The 24,934-nt window shown below is 39.0% G+C and overlaps 1 protein-coding gene across 5 annotated transcripts in view; it reads right to left on the bottom strand.

Annotated features, from left to right (window-relative positions):
* Positions 1-22,646, bottom strand: part of HNRNPR (heterogeneous nuclear ribonucleoprotein R) — a 32,389-nt gene extending 9,743 nt beyond the window's left edge. For 2 of the 5 annotated variants that reach the window (XM_047083308.1, XM_047083309.1), the window contains exons 1-6: positions 22,539-22,629; positions 16,767-16,885; positions 16,035-16,142; positions 12,715-12,828; positions 2,792-2,968; positions 992-1,127 (exon numbers count right to left, since the gene is read on the bottom strand). In XM_047083308.1, coding sequence (XP_046939264.1) covers positions 992-1,127; positions 2,792-2,968; positions 12,715-12,828; positions 16,035-16,115 — 508 coding nt within the window. In that variant the 5' untranslated portion in view covers positions 16,116-16,142; positions 16,767-16,885; positions 22,539-22,629. Of the gene's footprint in view, positions 1-991; positions 1,128-2,791; positions 2,969-12,714; positions 12,829-16,034; positions 16,143-16,766; positions 16,886-19,162; positions 19,332-22,538 lie in introns of all 5 variants that reach the window. The other 3 variants (XM_047083306.1, XM_047083305.1, XM_047083307.1) reach the window with 3 other exon arrangements.
* Positions 22,647-24,934: the final 2,288 nt, after the last annotated feature.

Below are 24,934 nucleotides of genomic sequence, written 5' to 3'. Positions count from 1 at the left end.
AAGGAATGACTAAATGGGTAAGAAGCCAGAAAACTAACAAAGTGATGAGGTCAAAGAACTGCACCATTAGGGGTACGTAACCAACACAACTGTGACAGGCGGTGGCAGTGGTTACAAAGCGGAATGCTAGAAATCAAGATTTTGGAGTGGGGAGAATTTCTGGCGGCAAGATCCAGAATGTGATCTGGATGTGGGGGAGCTGAGGTAAAGAACTGGGGATGAGGTGGTCATTAAACTAGGAGGCTAGGGGATTGGACAGTTCATCGATATACATGTTAAAGGTACTACAAATAAGTCAATTTAGGGCAGAAGAGAAACACTACGAGCCAGAGCAATCTCCAATTAATGAAAGACTGAAACCAGAAGAGCAATAGATGACAGCATCAAGGAAGGAGAAAGGATAATATATCTGGAAGACAAAAACATGGTTTTTATGAGGGGAAGTAATGGTCTAAATCAATGTTTTTTTAAACCATAGCCAGCAATAGTATATCCCTACCCACATTAAAAAAAAAAAAAAAAAAAAAAAAAAGGAACAGGAAATACCATGCTAAATCATGCATAAAAAGTGAAATTAACAGTTTTGTTAAATTTTGTTTCAGTTATAAATGTATATAGACCTGTGATGTTCAACAAACTTCTCAATTCCATGGATTTAGAATCAGAAATTTTCCAAAATCTGGTTTAGACAAGGCAACAGGAAGGATAAGAACTCTCACCCTCTTGGCCCTGAAGCACACTTAATGTTGGGAAGCCTTCAGGGCAAGACTATGGCAAAAGCTAAGGCACAGAAGTGAAGGGGTCATTCCAAGAAATTAAGGATGAGAGGGAACACACTTAGTCCAAACCACTGCAAAGTAGAAAGGAGGCAACTTAAACATTGAAGATTTGTTTGAATTTTTAGATTAATATACACCTTTTTTTTTTGTACTTATAAATAGTACCACAGACGTCCCAAAACTAACTTCTACTAAATACATTTTTGTTTTACCTGTGACTTTACTGAATTCTTCCAGAATGTTTTCCTTAGTCTTATTCTTCGGAATTGATCCAACAAAAAGCCTGTTGTTTGCCACAGAAATGCACACTCCAAGGTGTTTACCAGGGCGAATTTCATAGCTGTCACACTGCAAGGAAGAAGAGAACCAGATACCCCACAACCATCCCAAACTCAGGACGACTGATCTCAATCTAAAAAATTCAACAATTTAAGGTCAAACACTTCCTGCTTCATGAACTCACCGAGTTCCCTCATGCTTACCATTATATAAATGTGTATTTTAGAACTTGTTATGGTCTCTCATCTTAGTTTGGTTTTATTAACTTTCACTGCTCCTCTGGATAAAAATGACTCAGTTATTTCACTTTATTTTTTAAAGTATCTTATTTAATATTTCAATGTGATCTATCTGAAAAATTGTCCAGAGAACTTCAGAAAAAATACCCAAAACTGATCATTCAGGGTCCTTGGAGATAAAATTAGATACAGATAAGCCAAAGGCAAAATAACAATACAAAAAGAGTAACAACTATGTATAATTAATACAAAAGAAATTTAGAAGAATTTCACATTCTACACAAAACACAGAATTCTAAATGTATACATGAAAAGTTTTAAACAGCATATCAAACACCTTCAAAATACCTTCAAAATTACATGAAATAATAGGAAATAAAAACAGTTTTATTTGAATCACTATGGTGATAGTTTCCTTGGTAAACTTCAGCTTCTTAGGTTTTAACATTACTTACCCATTACCTTACTAAAAGATATGTGATTATTAAAAAATAAAATCATCCATACATTACCAAAAATGTGGAAATAAAGCTTTGAAAACTTTCAATAATAAGTCAGAAGGAAAAGTCCCTAATAAAAACTAAAATCTGGGTCAAGCTATAAGTGGAAGTAATTTAGAAGTGATTAATCAAACCAAAAGCCCTGGTGGAAGAGGTACCCATTCTAGAAGGACTGGAACTAGACAAAGTGAGGCTTTTAGATGTCTGGAAAGAGTAGGCAAAAACAATGACACTGTTATTTTAAGTTACTGAGATGGTTGTACCAATACAGGAGTGAAGATACACCTCATTTGCAGAACTCTGTTACTCCTACTCCTCCTAGTAGTAGTCATACTATTGTACTACTAAGTACAAAGGGTTAAAGGCCCTGCAAAAAGGAAATTACTAGATTACAGAAGATTAGCTATAAAATAGTAAAAAAAAAAAAAAAAAAAAGGAGAGAAAGATTAAAGACAGAGAAGGCTGAAGGGCCTGAAAACAAAATATAGAAAAGAATAGGCATATACTTAGAAAATAAATTGTATGATTAGGTGGTGACAAAAATAAAAGAGTCTCAATAATTTCCTGAATTATGTCCTAAAAGACGCTGTTACTCAGTTATGCTCTGCAGAATCCATCTCAGCCTTCATTACCCTTTTGAGAATCTTATCCTAAAGTTTAATAGTAATGACTGACATCCTTTCTGCCTAAAATCAAAAGGGAACTGCAGAAGCCAAATGCATATTCAAATGAAAGTTTAGTTACTAGCCAATCTAATAAATAACTTCTAGGAATTATGAGAGACTTTCTCTAACACATTATTTCTTGGGTATGTTCATTCTTTTTTACTTTTATAATCAGAAAAGACAGAGCAAAGATCACGTACCAATTTAATCAATATATAACCATTCAAAGCAAAAGCTGAAGAAAATAATGTTAACTGCAAACATTTTTAATTGAGGTAACTCTCTCAAATAATGACTTGCTACACGGTGTGTATTTCTTTATCACATACCAGTTTAACAGCTTCCTGTGCAGCTTCCTTTCCACAGAAGGTGATAAATGCATACCCTCTGTTCTGACCAGACAGTGGATCCATCATAAGACGTAGATCCCAAATGGGACCAGCCTTTTCGAAAAGGGGTACCAACTCATCCTCATATAAATCTCTTGGTATTTTACCTACAAAGACCTGAAAAAAAAATCTCTGTATTACAATCCCAATGTAAACATTTGATTTTAGAGTCATAAAGCCTAACCGCCCTTTTTCTAAGGGGCTAGGGGCACAAAGATGGTTAAGGAGGAGGAAGTACAATTTGAATCTTTGGGGGTTAACCTTAATGTTTATTTATTATGATTACCTTAGGGTCATTAACATAGAACAATATTCTATAGGGAAAAACGGAAGCTAATTAATAAAGAGTGTGCAAAATTCGTACAACTCTAAGTTTTTAATTTTTATAGTTTTTCCTTTTCTCACAAAAATAACAAAGGGCATGTATGTATCTTTGGGAAATATTTCTGCATTTTTATAAAAACATTCATTGAATAAAGACTAAAGTGCTCTTCCTCAAGCTGTCTCAACTCTAGTATCTTTACCACTTAAAACTCGAGAGCTTCTGGATGGAACTGGAGGGTATCATGCTAAGCAAAATTAGTCAGAGAAAGACAAGTATCATATGACCTCACTCGTATGAGGAATTTAAGATACAAAACAGATGAACATAAGGGAAGGGAAGCAAAAATAATATACAAACAGGGAGGGGGACAAAACATAAGAGACTCTCAAATATAGAGAACAAACAGAGGGCTGCTGGAGGGGTTGTGGGAGGGGGGAGGGGCAAAACGGGTAAGGGGCTTAAGGAATCTACTCCTGAAATCATTGTTGAACTATATGCTAACTAACTTGGATGTTAAATTAAAACAAACAAACAAAACCCTCCAGAGCTTCAGTCTATCCCTTTCTCTGTCAGAGTATTTCATTTTAAGGTGTGAAAAAAATTCATCATTTGAGGATTTGGTGCTCTACCTTAATTAAAATTATGTAATAAGGATTAAATTATAACATAAATTAGAATTAAACAATCAAAAACCTTCTCAGTATTTAATATCAGATCACAATTTTCAAGTTTCCACCATGTCGGCAACATCAAAGACAATCTTTCACATGAAAACATTTGCAATCCACACACAGTCTTAAAGAGTAAATGTTTGTGTTAGAGATGAATTTTCTAGTGAAACACATCTTCATCTTTTCATACTATGAAAAATGACCTGATTAGTTAAACAGCAATCCAAAAGATGGCCAAATTATTACTAGATATTAAGTTTCTGGTGTTAATGTAACAGTTGTTCTCAGACAACCCTTTTCAAAATAATCAAATTTACCTTCACTGCTGTCTGGCAAAACCTGAGGTCTTCTTTTGAATTCCTAGTATAATTCTCACATAACAGCTATTCAGTCCTTCTGTCTCAGTGAAGTCTCCAATCCTCGTTCACTAAGTCATTCCAAGGAGATTGTGTGGGAAAGTCACCGGTGTCCTTATATTCTCTCCTCTCAGCCTTAAAAACTTTCTCAGTAACTGTTTTTACTTCTTTATACCTCAGAGAAAGAGATTTACTTCCTTTCCAAGGTTAACTCCTTACCCCTAATAACTAAGCCCATTTCTTCTCCCCACCTTCTTCTGGAAATAACCGCAAACTTTATTTCTTCGACTCTCCTATTTTGCTCAGTACATCCTTTCCTACCCACTGGTTCTTGTCTTCAAACGTGCCAAATTTCCCATAACAAAACAATATACAAACAAGAAACCTTTACCCATTTACCTTTCACTTTCAAATGCTTTGAACACAGCACATCTACTATATCCTTAATGCTGTGCAGCTACAGAGAATAACTAGACACCTAAGGCATCATCTATGCGATATCCCTATAGAACCATGTTTCTAACGAAAACTCACTCTGAAAAGCCCTTGCCATCTATGCTCTCTCTCTAACTAGCACTGGCTTCTTCCTCTAATGCTAAGCTGTATGCCCAAATGTCACTAATGGATACTTTGCTTCCTCAGTCTCATCCTCCTTGCCTTTGCAATAAGCATTAACATTAGTGGTGCTGCCTCCTAAAAATTCTCTTCCCTTAAATTTTCAGGATCCTCCACTAGCCTGGTCTTCTCACCTTTAATTATTTCTCTATCCTTTCCATGGTGATTCTTCTGGCCACCTAGTAGTAATCTGCATGTTTCCCAAAGTTATGGCTCTATCTCATCTTCCCTGTATTTTCTTCACTTTTAAAGATCATATCCATTCCCCAAGTCTACTATATAGTCATCTCCCAGATTTACATCCCAAGACCTAATTTTATACTTCCAACTGCCTACGAAGCATTTCCTCTTGGTTGTCCTGATTTTACCTCAAATCACCAATAAGTCTAGCAATGCCAATTTTGTGTTTTTAGTTTTTTTTAAATGCTTATTTATTTTTGAGAGAGAGACAGACAGACAAAGCACGAGTGGGGGAGAGAATCCGAAGCAGGCTTCAGGCTCTGAGTTGTCAGCACAGAGCCCGACACGGAGCTCGAACCCATGAACCACGAAATCATGACCTGAGCCGAAGTCAAACGCTTAACCGACTGAGCCACTCAAGTGCCCCAAATTTTTGTTTTCTGAATACAGATGCAGACATAAACATGAATGATTATGTATCAGAATAGTACTAATAGTGGTTTATCAGTGCATGAAAAAACTGTTCTAATTTTATTCTTTTTCTTTAATTATATTTCCTAAGTATTATATGGTACATATAATAGATTTGTAACAAGTGTTTCTTCCTTCCAAAAAACAAAATAAGTAAAACCCACACTTGCCAACTAGTTCCTTTAATTTTCCCCATTTCTCTTAGGAGAACGTAAGTTCTGCTGCTCCCTCCACCCATGAGATGACTAAAGAAATAATACCTATGTAAAAAAAAAAATCTCAGATATTTTGAATCCCTCCCATCCCTATCCATATCCAATTAATCTTTTAAGTATCAGCTTCAAGTTGTTCCAATAAATAATACCTAGCCTATATAGATAACTGGATTCCTCCCAACTCATAGAACCTGTCCAAACTTTTCATGAGACATGGAATTGCATATACTTTCAATTCATGTGCCATGTTTGTTTTTCTAAGTTCTACAGATACAGTGAATACCACAAACAAGGTCTAAACATGAGACTTAAATACTACTGATAGAGAAAAAAGTTAAATACACAATATGATTTCAAGAGGTGTTAAAGGCTAAGAAAAAAGCAAGGAAAGGGAATAAATGATGAGGAAGAGGCTATATTTTAATTAGGAAGGCTTCCTTGAAGAAGTAAATTTGAACTGAGACTTAAGGTAGAAAATTAAGGAAAAATCTGAGGAAAGAGCATTCCAAGGTAAAGGAACTGCAAAAAGAAGGGAATACACTAGACATAGCTGAAAAAACAGATACAGGACAGTGATGGAATAGAAACCTGTTGGGAAAGAGAGAACAGGGGCCAGATTAAGTTAAACCATGTTAGGAGTTTGCATTTTATTCCAAATGGGTTGGGAAGATATCAGGGGGTTCTGGGCAGTGAGTAGGTATGACATGTTCTAAAGGGCTGTCAGCTAAGTAGAAAATGGATTGTATGGAGAAACAGGCTGACCAGTCAGGTTCACAAGGCAATCCAGACAAGGGATGATGGTGGTATGGACTAATACGTTGACAGCTGTGAAGGTAGGGAGAATGTGAGAAATAGCTGACTTTTAAGTTATGTTGGATTCAAATCTACATTTTAGTTACTTTTGAGTAAGTTTCTTAATCAGTGAGTTGCAATACCCTATCTGGGAATAACACCATCAAGAGGGTTCAATTTCCATGTGAGCAGAGAGCCCACATCTTGTTCTCATTTTATTCCCAGTACGGATCACAGTGCCTGAAACATTAACAGCTGCTCACCTTTGACGAATGTACAAATGAAAATCTACCTCATGCTGTTAGCTTATGCACTAGATCCCGTTCCTTCTCTTCTACTCAAGGACACTTGGTCCAGCAACAATCTGATTATCAATTTTCTCCTTTATATATAGACCATTCTCATCAGCACACAAGTGATCATAATTTCTCACTTAAAGTTTAAATGAAAACAAAAATATATCTTGACTATGACACACCTTCCAGTTATTGTCCCATTCCTCTGCTACCCTTTATAGCAAAAGTGCTCAAAAGAGCTATACATTCTTGCTATTTTCAAATCCCTCACCTCCCACTCTCTTGAATCTTCTCCAAACCCAGCTTTTACCACCACTGCCAAAGTCACTAATGACATCCACATTGCCACAATCAAATGGCAATTCACAGTCCTTGTCTTACGTGGAAAGTTTGTTATCATTGACCAAGCTTCCTTTTGTGAAAACTCTCTTCACTTGACTTCTAGGATACCACACCCCAGGTTTCTCTCTTTCTGCTCAGTTCCCTTGCTAGTTAGTTCCTTCTCATCTCCCGAACCTCTAAACGTAGAGGGCTGTGGGGATCAGATCTCAGACCTTTATTTTAGCTGCACACACTTCCTTGGTGACCACATCCAAACTCTGGTTTTTAAATACCATCTGGATGCCTATGCCTCCCACCATTTTTAATCTCCAGCCAAAACTCTCCCCTCAACTCCAGGATTATATAAGCAACTGCTCACTCAACAGCTCCATTTGGAGGTCTAAGAGACATCTAACTCTTAACATGTCTAGAACTGAATTGCAATCTTTCAATCTTGCCAAAATGCCCTTCGGTACAGCATTCTTCAATAAATGGCAACTCCATCCTTCTAGCTGCTCAGGTCATAAGCTTTGAAGTCTTCCTTGGCTCCCTTCTCCCATATCCCTATATCCAACTCATCAATAAATCCTGATAGAATCTAACCACTTCTCACTAGCCTCAGCTATACCACCCTATATTATCAATCCTATAAATGAGCATTCATTAAGACAAAAAATAAACAAGGATAACTGGTATTCATTTTTGAAGTTATTTTTTGGTGTGGCTAAGCTCTCTGGCCCAACCTGAACAAAGTGTTTTTATATTTGAGGTTACTTGTATTTGAATATTTAAAAACTGTTCTTGAAAGCAAATTCTGTTTCATATTGCTTCTATTAACATAATGCAGTGGTGCTTCATAATTGCATTTTTCACCACCCCTATTTCTTCCATACCCATTACAAATATATAATAAAGCAAAGAAAGAGCAGAGAAAGTGGCAATATGAAAAAACCTTTGACACACAGCTAAGTGAGGAAGCTAGGTGTCAGATTATTATACTACTTCTATCACATTTGTGCTTATATTTTTAGAACCAGAAAGTTTACCTTATCAAGCAAACCTAAAGTGAAAAACCTGTATTTTCAGAAAAAGTAACTCAATGATTGATTAATCACTTTACAGAAAGGATTCACAAGACAAGTTCCTTGTACTTTAAAATATCATTTGAATGTTAGAAGTCTAACTTACAGATTTTTTTAAGAATACTGTTTTACTTTAAAAGAAACATCAGCATTAGTCAGAGAAAGACAAAAATCATATGACTTCACTCATATGAGGACTTTAAGAGACAAAACAGATGAACATAAGGGAAGGGAAACAAAAATAATATAAAAACAGGGAGGGGAACAAAACAAGAGAGACTCATAAATATGGAGGACAAACTGAGGGTTGCTGGAGGGGTTGTGGGAGGGGGGATGGGCTAAATGGGTACGGGGTATTAAGGAATCTACTGAAATCAATGCTTCACTATATACTAACTAATTTGGATGTAAATTTTTAAAAATAAAAAATAAAGCTAAATTAAAAAAATAAGAGGGGCGCCTGGGTGGCGCAGTCGGTTAAGCGTCCAACTTCAGCCAGGTCACGATCTCGCGGTCCGTGAGTTCGAGCCCCGCGTCGGGCTTTGGGCTGATGGCTCAGAGCCTGGAGCCTGTTTCCGATTCTGTGTCTCCCTCTCTCTCTGCCCCTCCCCCGTTCATGCTCTGTCTCTCTCTGTCCCAAAAATAAATAAACGTTGAAAAAATAAAAAATAAAAAAAATAAGATTAGAAAAAAAATGTTCTGGAAAAAAAAAAAAACAAAAAAAACATCAGCAAATCCATGGTCAACAAAGTCCCCAGTATTATAATCACTGGGGTCTGTGAAGAAACAGGCTAACAATACTGGTTTACTGGGGGACCTGGGCGACTCCGTCGGTTAAGCGTTGGACTTTGGTTCAGGTCACGATCTCACGGTTCGTGGGTTCTAGCCCAGTGTTGAGCTCTGTGCTGACAGCTCAGAGCCTGGGGCCTGCTCTGGATTCTGTGTCTCGCTCTCTCTCTGCCCCTCCCTGGCTCACACTCTGTGCCTCTCTCTCTCTCTCTCTCTCTCAAAATTAAACACTGAAAAAATAATAGTAAAACAGGGGCGCCTGGGTGGCTCAGAGTCAGTTGAGCGTCCGACTTAGGCTCAGGTCATGATCTCACTGCTTGTGAGTTCAAGCCCTGTGTCGGGCTCTGTGCTGACAGCTCAGACCCTGGAGCCTGCTTTGGATTCTGTGTCTCCCTCTCTCTCTGCCCCTCCCTCTTGTGCTGTCTCTCTCTCAAAAATAAATAAAACGTTAAAAAAAAATAATAACAATACTGGTTTACTAAGAAAAAGGAGATGGCTTCACTTCAAGATCAGTTTAACTTAGGACATTAACTTACAAAGGCGAAAAATAAATAGTATTCAAGAACTAATCAAGCATAATTATTTTAAAAGTTTCTAAGCTCAATTTTTAATTAACTAAAATGAAACAGAAATGCTTTCTTTATATTAACTTGTTGGTCCCTGTGCCACTCTGGCTCCACATGAACCCTTTGGAGTCAGCACTCAGACATGTGCAGGTAATCCTCCCCACCCCCCACCCCCATCAGAACCAACAGCATCTAACGAACACTGTAACAACAGTCCTTTCTTTCCTCACTAAGCATCAAGGCTTGAAAAAAGTTTTAGCTGTCTACTATCTATCCATCAAATATTTCAACAGTAACAGAGAAAGCCCTCTGAGGCTCTGGAAGCAATAGAGGTAACAGGCAGCACAACATCGTCTTTTGAGTGCCTACGGAGTTCGTCCACCATCCAGCTCTTATTTGCTATTTTGCAAACACAGCAGCTCTTCCTTATACACAATTCAATTTAGGTACTACTAAATCATATACTTTTACATCTCTGTTAAATATACTGGTTTTCGGGGCGCCTGGGTGGCGCAGTCAGTTAAGCGTCCAACTTCAGCCAGGTCACGATCTCGTGGTCCGTGAGTTCGAGCCCCGCGTCGGGCTCTGGGCTGATGGCTCAGAGCCTGGAGCCTGTTTCCGATTCTGTGTCTCCCTCTCTCTCTGCCCCTCCCCCGTTCATGCTCTGTCTCTCTCTGTCCCAAAAATAAATAAACGTTGAAAAAAAAAAAAAATTAAAAAAAAAAATATACTGGTTTTCTCACACTTCCATTAATCAACCAAAGAATTAAATCTCAATCTACCATTTCCCTTAAATTCCTCTACAAAACATCAGTGCTCTGCTCTTTAAACACATAAGTGCTTATTATAACGTAAACAAATAAAAACAGAAGTTCCTTCCCAAAGTAGTTGTACAATGCCAGCTGAAGAGGCACAGGTACTAGAACCAGACCTGATCTGAGGGCCAAGACACACTAAAAAATACACTTCAAAATTAATACCTATCTCTCTTGTACATTTCGCATCTCAGGGGAATGTTTAAGAACAACGTCTGCAAATGGGTGCTCACTTATAGGATTAACTTATAGTACGTTTTACCCAAAGATGAACCCTTCGTCTTCTCACAACTAAATTTTACTACTGTCAGTCTCAGGCACTGACCCTAATTTCAACTTTCTCAATCAAGAGCTAAAAATTTTTAATGACTGTAGTGAAATATAAAAAGAAACAAAAACTTAAACTTCACAGCATCAAAATGACACCAACTAAAACCAATTTAGTAAATTAGCAACCCAATATATTAAAAAACCTCTTATTTTTCTGATTTTTAAAAAACTTTAATTTTCAACAAGTATAGACCAAATCTCATTTAACTTTATAGGAAGAATCCAAACCTTTACACTGAGATTCTGTGGTAACAAACTGCTTGACAGGAGTGGCTTACGCTCATACAGGGATTTCACTGTAGCAATATTTGCTGTATGCAAGGATACCCAATATATAGGAAAATGCATCTTTTTCAGAGACAATGCAATATAAGAGAACATACATATTTTACAATTAAGATACCAACTTTGTTTCTAACTGGATACTCAAAATAGCTTATCCTATTAAATGGTTCAAATGCTTCCAGCGAAATCGTAAGAGTACTAACAAACTCCTTTCTTATCTATATAAAACAAAGATACAAGTCTCCATTAATGAGCTCGTTAATAAAACCAATCCAATGGGCTAAAAAAGTTCATTTTTATAATTATAAAATAGACCAACTATAAAAACATAGTTTTAAAATTATATTTTATAACATACGATAATATATAATATACAATAACAACGTAATATACAATAACATTATGCAGTCTTAATTTTTATTCCTAAGGATTTTATAACTAAAGAAATAAGACTAAAATAAATATAGTAATTGGTAAATATCAACAAGGACATCACTTGCTGGATGATACACTATAGATAACTTTTTTAGACTGTATTCCCCTCTTGGAGGTGTTTTAGGCTGCCTCAAAATAAGGAAGAGGCAAATGAGCAATTCCATTTTTTACTTTTTTCCCCCCATTTTTTATTTATTTTATGACGGTCTAAGGTTAAGAAAACAAAACTTAATGGTAAAACCATCAGAAAAAAGTACATTATGAAGTCGTTCAAGTAAGAAGGCCAAACTACCTACTGTTTAAAAGTAAACAAAATATAAACGTAGATTTGAAAGGGTTCAAAATCTAAGTAGAATGTTAAAAATGAAGAATGGGTTGGGGCAACTGCCTGGGTGTGCAACTGATCTTGGGTTGTGAGTTTGAGCTCCACGTGAGTATGGAGATCACTTAAAAATAAAAAAATCTTAAAAGAAAATGTTTAAATGCTTGGAGTCCCTTTTAATATTGCTAAATATTAAGAAATAGAATACTAGTTGTAATTATGTTTGAAAGAAGTTCAGGGAACAAAGACCAATGAATGTAAACTCTATTCTCTACACAGAGAATATACTGGAATGACTTCTGATATAAATCTAAAAGGTTATGTTAATTGGTGATATCTTTATTCACAAACTAGAAATAATTATCTTTGCTCGTGGTTACCTGAAAGACACCAATCAGAAAAGGTCCTGCTGTAAACTTACATTTTGGCATACAGTTTTTACCATTTAAAGGATTAGAATCGGCTAACTAACATAAAGGTGTATGAAGAAACCTTTACAAAGGCTCATACGGGAGGAAGGATTGCTTCTTTGCTCAAGGACAAACCAATGTACTCTACCTTTATCTGATTCTACATCCTTCCCTTGTGTAACCCACTCCCATCAATAAATCTCTCAGGAAATATTGAGTACCCTTTATGTGAGGAGGGTGGGTCAAGAAGGGAGGACAAGCACTGTTCAAAATTACTGACATGAAACAAAAACAGAACAAAGCAATTCTTTGTCCTTAATAACCTCAACCCAAGCAACTAAAACAGTGTGTTGTTGGCTGCACGGTTTTAGAAACTAGTTCTAAGAACTCTACATTCCTTTACGAAGTGTTTGGGCATCTACTAGTCACGTGATTCTCCTTGCTTAGGAGGACAGTAAAATACAGATGGATATCCAAAACGAATAATTATAACTACACTTTGAAAAGAATCCAGTATTCTTCCCTATTATAGAATAGAATAATTTACAAACTGGAAAGATTTCGGCAAACAGCTGAAGAATACTCACTTCTGTTCCAATTCCCGGTTGCACACCTGAGTACACACTGTCTGGCGGAGGACCACCATACTTCCTCTGTCCTGTGGTTACATCCAGAGTATAGCCAGTCCTCTCAAGCAACGCCTAAAGACAATTATACATCTGTTTATACTTGAATTGTAGGCAAATTAAATCTCTAAGCACAGAACACATTTTTGGTACGAACGAGAACAGAAAGATGGGGTAAGGATTATTAAAAATGTGACAGAAGCTAACCCCCGGCTATCTACATACACATACTGCAGCATTCCTCATTTGCATTCTCCTCTACTCCAATGAGAGCTTTCCTTAACTTGTTCCCTTTATATACCATATATCCACCTGTGATTTAATTCAAATAAAATGTTCTCTACTCTTAAAAAATCAGAAGTCCCAGGGTGTCTGGGTGGCTCAGTCGGTTAAGCATCCAACTCTTGATTTCAGTTCAGGTCATGGTCTCGTGGTTCATGGTTCGTGGGTTTGAGCCCCTCAGACTCTGTGCTGACAGTTAGGAGCCTGCTTGGAATTCTCTCTCTCTCTCTCTCTCTCTCTCTCTCTCTCTCTCTCCTTCTGTCCCTCCCCCAATCACGCTCTCTTTCAAGAACAAATGAATTACAAAAAAATAAAAAATAAATCAGAAGTCCTACCTCCTTCATGCAGCTTTCTTCATTTGCTATGTCTCACATCTTCCTACTCTGACTTTCTATTATAGTCAGGTAATTTAACCTTTGTTTTGTTTAATCCTTTTGTCTTTACTTCCTGCTATATCATAAGCTCTATAAAAACCAGACCATTTCTCATATAGCACGGATTCGAAATATGTGGCAATTACCAAATGAGTATACTCAGGTTCAAAAACAAAAAACAAACAAACAAAAAACAAGCAACTTTATGCTTCCTGATTACCAACTTTTTCCACAACATTATATTAGGTATTGAAGGAATACAGAAAAGAAAGTAAGGGTTTATATTTATAGGAGAGGCCTAAAAAAACAGAGAAAATGGAAAAAAAGGAAATGCAATTACCTAAAAAGGGGAGAATTTTACACTTCATGTCTTAAAAATGAGATGGTCCCTGATTTGCGGTGATTTGACTTACAAGTTTTGGCTTCAGGATGGTGTGAAAGTAATATGCATTCAGTAGAAACCAGACTTCATATTTTGTTTTTTATCTTTTCAATATCCAGTAGGATATTCTCGTGATGCTGGGCTGCGGCAGCCCAGGGAGGCTCAGCTCCCTGTCAGCCATGCGATCACAAGGGTAAGTAACCAATACACTCACAACCATTCTGTGCCCATACCGACCAGTTTTTCACTGTCAGTACAGAACTCTATATAAATTACGTGAGATATCTAACATTTCATTATTAAGACATGCTTTGTGCCAGATGACTTTACCCAACTAGGCTAATGTTAAGTGTTCTAAACACATTTAAGGTAGGCTAGGCTAGGGGTGCCTCAGTGGCTCAGTCAGTTAAGTGTCTAACTCTTGATTCTGGCTCAGGTCATGATCTCACAGTAGTAAGGTCCTGAGAACAGGCTCCCACTGGGTGTAGAGTCTGCTTGAGATTCTCTCTCCTCTCCCTCTGCCCCTCCCCAGCTTGCACACATATACATAGGTGCTTGCTCTCTCTCTCTCTCTCTTAAAAAAAAAAAAAAAAAAAAAGGGCAGGCTAAACTACAATGTTTGCCAGGTTAAGTGTTATCAGGTGAATTTTCAACTTAGGATATTTTCATCAACTTAAGATGGGTTTACCTAAGTGTAACTCCACCCTAAGTTGAGGAAGATCTATACACAATGTCAAAGCAACAAGAGATTTTAGACATCATCAGGTTTAGTGGTTTTCAAAAATATCTTTGGAGGAACTCTGGAATTCCAGAGTTATCTCAGGCTCTCTATTCTTCTACCTTTGACTCAAAAAGAGCTGCTCTACCTTGAAGCACAGAAATAAATGTTGATACACAATAAAAACACACTACATATATTACATACTTACACATTACTTGTCTAATATGTCATATACACATATCACATGTATAATACATACCTTACCAAGAGCAAATACCCAGCCTGAGGGAAATAACACAGGCCTATTCAATACACGCTAATAAGTTTTCCTTAAAAATAACTATTATGTCAGATGGGCTTTTCATGTATTTATTTTTTTAAGTGTACTTACTTATTTTGAGGGAGAGAGCAGGGGAGGGGCAGAGAGAGAGGGAGAGAGAGAATCCCAAGAAGGCTCCGTGCTGTCAGCACAGAGCCCGATGCAGGGCTTGATCTCAGGAGCCACCCAGATGCCCCTCACGTATTCATTTTAAAAATACAGGGGTGCTTGGGTGGCTCAGTGGGTTGAACATCCAACTCTTGATTTTGGCTCAGGTCAGGGCCTCACTGTTCAAGAGTCTGAGCCCTGCACTGGGCTCTGCACTAAGAGCGTGGAACCTGTTTGGGATTCTCTCTCTCCCTCTCTCTCTCTGCCCCACCCCTGCTCCCACTCTCTCTCTCAAAATAAATAAATAAATACTTAAAAAAAAGAAAAAAGAATGGGTTATGCCATTTTATAGATGAGGGGGGAAAAGGTACAAAAGGAGGTTTATGTAAACCAGTTCCATGATAGAAGCCACAAGTTCTATTTCCTGTCTAAAACATAAGACTGCACAAACAGCTTCATTAAATAAAGTAACTATTTCAACTTGAAAAGTCTATCTCTGTGGCAATAAAACATCAACATCCATTTAACAAAGGAATGAGGTTCACTGGTCTTTCACCAAAAGCCCTATATTCACCTTTCAGGGAAGTTTATCTCAAGGACAGTAACAGTAATGGGTGCTAGTTACACAGTTCTTGCCACATTCCAGGCATTATTCCAAGCACGTGACATATCTTAATTCCTTTAATCCTCACAACTCTATGAGATGGGTACTATCACTCTTCCCAGTGTACAAACAAGGACACTGAAGTAGATAAAGAGAAACAAAGTGCTTAGAAAGACACCAAACCAAGAGACATGACTGAATCAATCTAAAAAGCTATTATCAGAAGCATCAATAAACATGTACCATGCACAGTCAGAAGAACAAGTAATGAGGCAAGAGTCTGAATTAGGGCTTTTCACCAAACATACAATTGAATGTTTGCCCCTGAAATGCTTCTTAATTTTCCTTAGATTATCTCATTTCTAAAACACTAGTTTAAAAAAAAAAAAAAAAACAGTGGAACTGTAAAAACTTCCTAGAAAACATGAAAAAAAACCTTCAATCTCATCATTAAACTTAGTATCACCACGACTACCCAAGTCAAGTTTTACCTTGATCTTTGCTTCATCAGGTCCCTTTGTGGACTCTTGCACCTTGCTCCCCTGCTTCTCCCTTTGCCTGTAGGTCTTCATAACTCCACATAAAAATGCACTTTTGTTCTAGAACAGGCAAGTAATTCAATGAAAAAGAACCACCAGGAATTGTCGAAAGGTCAAATACGTAATTAAATTACAATTTCAAAAGACAAGAATTTTAACAAAATATTTACTCATTAATTCACCCACCAAATATTGGCCGAGAGGCTACTATGTACTGGAGACTGGAGCAGAGGGTAAGAGCCAAGACCTCAGGGAGCTTACCTTCCACACTGGCAAAACAGTCTTCTATTTTGTTCATATTCAAGTGCGTCTGGATTATCTTTGCCAGACATTCCAAAACTATTCTTATCTACATTATTTCCCTCCAAGATAATAAAACAGAATCAGAGAACCCAAAAATGTTTAAGATCGCAGGAATCTAAACATGTAAAAACCTACTAATAACAATGAGCAAACCCTGTTTTTAAAGTAACTTACTGCAAAGTGGGGCAAGACTTTTACTTTACACTTTTGTTTCTGAAAACTCTTTGCCATAAGCAGGTTTTTCTTTTCTTTGGACTAATTTTTTTAAAAGAAGTGGAGGTAGTCACAAACAAAAAAATACCAACTTCCTCAGGAAAAAAGTAATGGTAAAGTAATTTCAGATCATGAGTTGTTCAAAGGCATTTCTAGCAATGGCCTTACCTGAACATGTGATAAGTCACTTTCCTTGAACTGTTGTAGTACAGACAGAGCTCCTTCTTCATTAAATTCCCTGAGAGCATCAATTGCTCTTTCATCAAGATCGACATAAGCTACCAATCCTAAAAATTAAATTGAAAAGGGGTAATGTTACTGCAACAAAAGGGATAATCTAAACTGTGCTATCAATGTTTAATCAAGAATTGTTATATTCGACACTATTACTAACAAACTGCATTTTCACTGAATATGCATATAGGCAGCTATACAAATACTATATACACAGAAAGGTCAAGAGTACAAATATGAAAATAAGAGATAAAATGTCAACAACTTATAAACATAAATTTCAATCCCCACATCCCACAAAAACCCCACAAAAATCCTAACCCCGTTTCCCACTCCCCAAAAGGTTTAAGGTTTGGAAGTTAAATCTGATGCACACACTGTACTACAGATTAAGCATTAATATAACAAACTCTGATTTATGTTAGAGTAGTAAGCATACACTGTATTCCCCAAGGATCAACCTTCAAATTATATGGACTGCTGTAGTCGTTGCTAACCACACAAGAGGTGGGAGGAAAAAAAAAAAAAAGAAACCATTTTTATTAAATAATTCTTTCCACTCTCCAAAAGGTATCAAAGGCTTTTCCTCCTTAGCACCAAAGAGAAAATGAAATTGATTTGTTTATCTGAGCATCCACTTTGCTGCAATCAGAATGTGGAAAGGCATAATTTTAAACTCTTCTACAAATGCAAGTGCAGCTTGATTAATCAATTCTGAAAGTCATTTAAGGCAATCTTTTGTTCTCTTGATGTGTGTCAAGCTGAGGTTTAAAAGATGCTGTGGCATTCACAACACTGTCAATAATGACTATTTTTTTTCAAATGGCATTAAGGACTTTACTGTGGACTTACAAGTAAACTATACAGAAAATATATTGGCACTGCAATCTATACATATATTAACTGCACACAGAACAACTACTCAATTTATAACATAGTTTCTTAAGTCTGTTAAGTTTGTGTTGTGTTTCTCTCTATGTAAGAATATATTTCAGAATTGATCCAATGTAAAATGGAAATATTTGGCAGATTAAAACCCGAGTCCATATGAACTAACATCAAAAGTGACTCCATTTTGATAAAGCCAAAAAGAACGTTATTCCATACAATAAATATATTTTAAATAAATGTAATGCCATTTGTAAAGTTACTTTAAGAAAATGTTGCCAAGATTTGTTTTAAAAGCTCAAAATGAGCATGCCTAAATAATTGGAGTTTCCTTACTTCCATATTCCATACCACCACCCAAAGCCACAACTCAGGACACCCATCAATCCATTCTGTCAATCCAACCCTACACCCAAACCATCAGCCTCTTATCAATAACAAACACTCTACAAGAGAGCATCTCTGAGCAAATCACTGCCAATTCTCTATGGCAGAATGTCACAGCAAGTTCCTGAGGACTGATTTTCAAATGGAACCATCACCCAGGAGTCATTTTTAGAAAGTCATTTTAATGTCTAAAATTATCCTAAGCTTCTCAGATTTGAAAAAAAAAAAAATTTTAAAGACAAAAAAACAGATATTTGTTACTAGAGTACTTAGGACACATTTGTCAGACAATTCAATTCTCTCTCCCAAATCTGGATAGGCACACAAAACACAGAGGAAGAAAGTTTCCATCTATGGCCCCAAAGGGGGAGGACACATTTATTTATGAACAACACTCCCTAAGGGTAAATATTTCTCTCCCTCTTTAAAACTTCAAACCACTTACAACCAACCATATTAAGATATTCATATTTGCTTAAGCACTTATCCATGGGACTTCTAGATTTTTTTTAAAAGCAGCTGTTACAAACCAAACACTTCCAAATTACTGAGAGATGTGGATTTTTGTCTATTAGAAACTTAGACAGGCCACAAACTCTCAAGAAGTCTGACATTTATTATCGTTTCAGACAATACAGTCTCACCAGTCCTCTTATTATGCCACCTAATCAGACCTAAGCTGATTTAACAATCACTTTAAGAAGCTAAAAGTAGAAAAGTAAAAGCAAAATGATGACTGATTTAGATTAAGAAAATGTAAAATTTGGTATGCTGAAACATACATTTTAATTGGTGGTAAATCTAAGACAAATTGATGTACCGTTCTGAAACAACTAAGACTGCATATTCAACACTAAGAAGGCTTCAAAATAATGAAATAAGAATATCAAAGTCAAACCCAATATGCCCTCAATGAAGGGAAAGTAACAAACATTCAGCTCTACATAGATCAGAAACAATAAGTATTATTTAACCTTAAAAAAAAAATCTATAAAATTCAAAGTGGTTTGCCCTCACTTTCATAACCAGTCAGAAACAAGAAATGCATATTATACCTGTCTGAAATATTTCATCAAGTCTTTCTGCCACCTTCTGTGGGAGGCCTGCCTCTATCAGTGTCTTGTAGTGTTCTGTGTGAGTTACACTGGAAGTATCCATTGGTTCTTCCTCTTCTTTTAACTGTACCGCATTACCATTCACCTGATTAGCCATTTTATTATGCTGCTGGAAAAAATTCAGGAGCTATATTACATTAAGCCAGAAATAACTAGTTTGTAGGACAATGCATGATTTATCTAAACTAATTTGTATACATGCTGCTAATAAACTCTATCAAAATAATATTATATGCCTTTTGTGATGTATCTGACCTAAATTTGCAATAATAATCCTGTAAAACCATAAAAAATGTACATGGAAGCATCAGATCTTTAAGGAACTTCATGTACACCAGGTTAAAAAAAGGCTTGAATTTACTAAAGGTAGAATTGCTGATTAACAAAAGCAGCTGTTGTGTCCTCACAAGCATATCAACAAATCACAAAATCCTAAAAAGCCCATCAGCTCTCAATTCTTATACAGTTTTAAAAGTTTGATTTAGAAACAATGAACACCCACAGACCACTTCATCAAAGTTTAGGGACTTTCAAATTATCCTAGTTCTGCTTCAAATCTAGGATAGGTGTGAAATAAATGCTCTGCTGTCTCTAGTTCAACATGCTGGTGGTTTGGGTTTTCTCCGCCTCACTTAAAAAAGAAACAACACAACTTGACATTAATTTTTGTTCTAAAATTAATTTGCTATTTTCCCATTCACAGATTTAAAAGAAAAAATGACCAAGTTTAAAAGCTAAACGATTGTGTTAAGTCCACATAAAATAAAACATGAGCTATAATTGAGGTTGCTTCTTTAAAAAAAAAAATCATGAGTACGTATTGAATTTTTCATATCAGTAAAATAAAGCTCCAAAAACATATTGAAGAATGGACAGCTAACTTCTTCCAAATAGTTTCAACAAACATTACCTAAATTAGGGTAAACTTAGGTCAGATGTCCCAGATTAACCTACCCAAATTATTTTTTTGTATGTTCAACCTGTATGTAATGCTGAAATGGACCAACTCCCTGAAGAGAGAGATTAGATAATAAAACCATATAAGGCCAGTCTCTATACTGCCTCTAAAAGACAGGGAATTAAAGTGCACTGGTCTGTAGTGAATGTGATGAAGATAATAAGCAGCAGAATAAAGACATTGCAACAAATACTGAAATAAAGGACATGAAGGTGGATCTCAAGAAGAAGCCTCCTTTTCTTGATGAACCTCAAGGTACCCTAGTTAGCTAGAAAGAAAATACAAGCTTCCTAAAAAGCACTAAAACCCGCGACAACCACACTTCCAAATTGCTTATCAACCACTGTGCAAATGCAGCAGGTGCAGTTATAACAACTTCTTTTCATCTCCAAGTCCACAGATACTTAGTTGACATTAATGAAAAAGGGAGGAAGACCAAGGGGAAGGAGGTAATAGAGAACAGGAAGAGAGGAAAATGCAGAAAGGGTTATTCGGAAAATAAGATAAATATGACTTCTCATGATTACAAACGTTAAGACTTGATAGCCCACTAATGTCTATACAGACGCAGACTCTGGTTAAACTCTGGGTGGAGAAATGTTTCTCAAGGCAAGCCTCAAATTCTGATGAATTGGCAAAAACGAAAACATTCAAAACTGGCACGCTTTTGATCAAGAAACTACTTACAGTGTAAGATGAATACGTTTACTGATTAATACAACCTATTTCTATAAAGATGCACTCTAAAGTCCAAAATCTGCGAACATATAGTTCTGTTTGCCCACGTTCCCCCACCCCCAAATACAACATTAAGATCATCAGAACTCAAAAGTTCTCAGTATCACAAGACCCTTACAGTATTGCACCTGGGAATTCTATTAGCCACAGAAAAGAAGCAAATTTTTAACAGGAAAGTTCAACGAACATCTGGTAAGGTGGTATTTTTTTTAAGTATGTGTAAAGCAAAAAGACAAGTTGTGTCATTAAGCACAAGATAGAAACATTTATGACCATCATTTCATTGCAAAGGCTCTCCTACAAGTTGATTCTGAAATTGGTTGGAATTTTCAAAAAGTTTGTAAACTTTAGCAACAAAAAAAGTAAAATAATTAGATTCCAGAAAATAAAACCTTTCGGACCAAGGAAAAAACCTCTCTCAAGCCAAATACAATGTGCTCATTAAAAAAAAAAAGTCTTTTATGTCATAGGAGATCGTTTAAAACTCTTGTGTCAATTCAACACAATGCCACACAGCCAAACCATATTTCTGGATGCAGCAAATGTACTGTGACTAGAGTCATTTGATAAGCATTTTTGCAAAAAGGAAACATTTAAATAAGATTTTAAAGGGCTGCTGGGAGATTTGGGAAGTCAGCACTAGCCCCTCCCTGACTTTTTCTGAACATCTCTGCGAAAATTCTTCATTTTAAGAGACGGGCTTTAAAAGGACCAAAGAAATGAAAACTAACGGTTATCTCACGGGCTAGGAGTGTCAAGCCCTTATCCTACGACTGACTCACGAGACATAAATTCAGCCTCTTGAGGGACAGCAAAAATCTCAAACAGGTCAGTGTGAAAGGACCGAACCTTTCAAGAACCCCTTGGCTTTAAGTTTCATCTTGTGGCAACACGGTTACTGCCGCCTAAGAAAAAGAATCGCCCTTCCAATTTGGTGCGCCTGTGACAGTCTCAGAATCGTGCCTCTCAGACGCCGCTCGAAGCCTAAGTTTCGTGGCCTCTAGTAGTCATTTTTTCCTTCAAATCTCGGCTCGCAGCATGCAGCGTGGGGGAGGGGAGGAAGGCTTCCTACACACATCGGCCCCTGGGCTCCAGCTCGCACAAAAGTTTTCTCCCGGCTCAGGTAACCCCGGGTTTGCATCCCGCCCCCTGCCCACCCCACCCCCTCAGGCCCGTCCCGATCGGTAACACATCCCACTCGTGGCTAGGCCGGCCGAGACGAGAGCGAAGCGGCTCCGGAGCGGGGGGGGGGAGACGAAGGGGCCGCGGGCGCCTTAGGCCGCCCGGCCGGCCGCGTGGAGCGGCCGGCGGAGGCGGGAAAAACACGGCCGTCCCCAGCAGGCCGCGCGGAGAGCACCCGGCGGCGCGGACCGCGGGCCGAGGGTTGGAGGGGCGGGGGGAGGATGCGCAAGGGCGAGGAGGCGCCTCGGCGGGGCTAGGCCCTCCGCGGCGCGGCCGGACGAGGCCGAAGCCGCAGCCGCCCCCAGCCCATCCCCACCCCCACCCCGGGGCCTCGGTGCGAAAACGAAACTGGGGCCGAGGCGCCGAGCCCGGGATGGGCCCCGTCGGGTCGGATCGGGGCTCCCGGCCCCTCCCCCCACGGGCCGGCGCGAGACTCACCAGGGCAGAGCTGGGGCCGCCGGCCGGGCCCGTGAGAATCAGCGCGAGGCGCTTTGAAAACGACTAGAAATGGCGCGCGCGCCACCCCCTCCCCCCCTCATGGACAGAGACGCGATCCCGGCAGCACGCGGGGTTTCCCGGAACTGCTTCCAGGGACTCCGAGTGGCCGGGCAATCATTTCGCGCGGCGGCCTGAAAGGCAGCCCAGGCGCCCAATAGCAGCGAGAAGCAGCGGCTCACGCAGGGGGACAAGGGAGCCAATCGATGAAGCCATCGGCTGAGCCAATGAGCGAAGTCAGCGCCGCCGGCTGGGGCGCCTCCGGGGCGGGGGCAGGAACACAAAGGGGTCTGTGGTGAAGCCCCGGGTAGAGGCGAGGCTGCGGGGCACCAGGCCCTGAGAAGCCGGGGTTCTTCCTTCCTCGTCCGCCGCCGGGGCGAGACCGAAAAGCTAGGCCTCAGGCCGCGTGGCCGCCTCCGGAACCCCGCCCCCTGCTGTCCCCGTGGGCCTCGCTCCGCCGCGACCCTGCCGTCCCTTCGCCCGCGCCGAGGCGTCCCTAATCCCTCTCGCGCCGCCGGCGTTCGCCCCAGACACGCCCACCGCCACGCGGTCGGGCCTCCCTCTGGGTCATCTTTTGGGCGATGGTTGGAACGCGGCTTAAGAATGATTTGGCCGGCCGTCTGGCTGTAGAGTTTCACGTAGAAAATCATCCCTCGGATCGGAAAACTGCCCCCTGGCTCCCTTCCACACGTCATTGGGTCAGCTCAGAATGTGAGGGAAATCGCCAAAGTTGGCATGACCCAAGAGCAGTGTCAACTCACACGTGCTGGAACAGGGACCTTTTTTCCCACAGGGTTTGAAGCTCATTTTTTATGAAGTAGTGAGGCAGACATACGCATGCGTGAAGCCAAAAGAGCTGTGCGGGGGGGGGGGGGGGGGAGAACTAAGTCCCAAAGGAAGCAAATTCCTGTTATTCCTAAGCCTATTTCTTACCCTCCGCCCTTACCGGTTTGTTCCCTATCCTCGCCTTAGTCCAAAGCCTGTCTCCTCCCACAACCTTCCCAGCTCTTCCCTATCCCAACATCCAATACCCTACTCTTAGGGACTGGAGAAGGTCAAGCCGTGGTCTGCAGGATTTCCAGATACACTAGAGGATCAATTAAGTTTCTCAGAACCGACCAGCCCCAAATTAATTATTAAAAACCTATTACGTGGGGGCGCCTGGGTGATCTAAGCGTCTCTTTAGATGTTTATTTATTTATTTACTGGGGAGCGGGGAGGGGGAGAGAGATCTGGAGACAGCAGAATCAGAAGCAGGCTGCAGGCTCTGTTCTGTCAGCAAAGAGCCCCGTGTGGGGCTCCAACTCACCAAATGTGAGATCATGACCTGAGCGGAAGTCAGACCCTTAAGGACTGAGCTACCCAGGCGCCCCTAAGTGTCTGACTCTTGATTGCGCCTCAGGTCGTGATCTCACCCTTCGTTAGTTCCAGTCCGGCCTCCATCTCTGGAGCAGACAGTTGGAGCCTGCTTGGGATTCTCTCTCTGCCCCTCCTGTGCTCACCTCTCTCTCTCTCTTTCTAAATAAATAAACTTTAAAATTAAAAAATAAAAACCTATGCCCAGTACCAAGCTAAATGTCTCAGTGGATCCAAGTTTTGGATTAGTGAAACTTACACAAATGCTGGGATCTTTGTGAGAAGTAACATAAAATGATAAAAAAAAATTGAAAAACAATCTTGGAAGGGCATGGTAAAAGTGAGGGACCTCAAAGTTTAAACTTTATTAACCTCTTTCTAGCTCAAGGGTTCTTAACCTTTTTAGTGTCCTTTGACAGTCCAATAAGAACTATGGATCTCTTCTAGATTTAAAAATAAAATACATAGCATTACAAAAGAAACTTTATATTGAAACACAATACATTAATATATTTTAAGAACAAACTTGTGATACAGTAGTCTTTACTAACATGAAATATCAAGATCTTGCAGTAGATCAAATAACTACTGAAATTTTTTTTAACTTTTTATGTATTTTTTAATGTTTATTTATTTTTGAGAAAGCGAGAGAGCACGAGCAGGGGAGGGGCAGAGAGAGAGGGAGACACAGAATCCGTGGCACGCTCCAGGCTCTGAACTGTCAGCACAGAGCCCGACGCAGGGCTCAAACTCACTAACTGTGAGATCGTGACCTGAGCCGAAGTTGGATGTCCAGCCACTGAGCCACCCACACACCCCTTATTTTTTAACTTTTTTAAAGTATTTCTTTTCTTTTCTTCTTTTTTTAATGTTTATTTATTTTTGAGACAGAGACAGAGTGTGAGCGGGGGAAGGACAGAGAGAGTAGGAGACACAGAATCTGAAGCTCATCCCAGGCTCTGAGCTGTCAGTACAGAGCCCGA

The sequence above is a fragment of the Lynx rufus genome, unplaced genomic scaffold (genome assembly GCF_022079265.1).
Source record: "Lynx rufus isolate CCGP_SWC_20201006 ecotype Redwood Valley unplaced genomic scaffold, mLynRuf1.p SCAF_2, whole genome shotgun sequence".
NCBI classification, from domain to species: Eukaryota; Metazoa; Chordata; class Mammalia; order Carnivora; family Felidae; genus Lynx; species Lynx rufus.
This window is presented reverse-complemented; position numbering and strand designations above follow the sequence as displayed.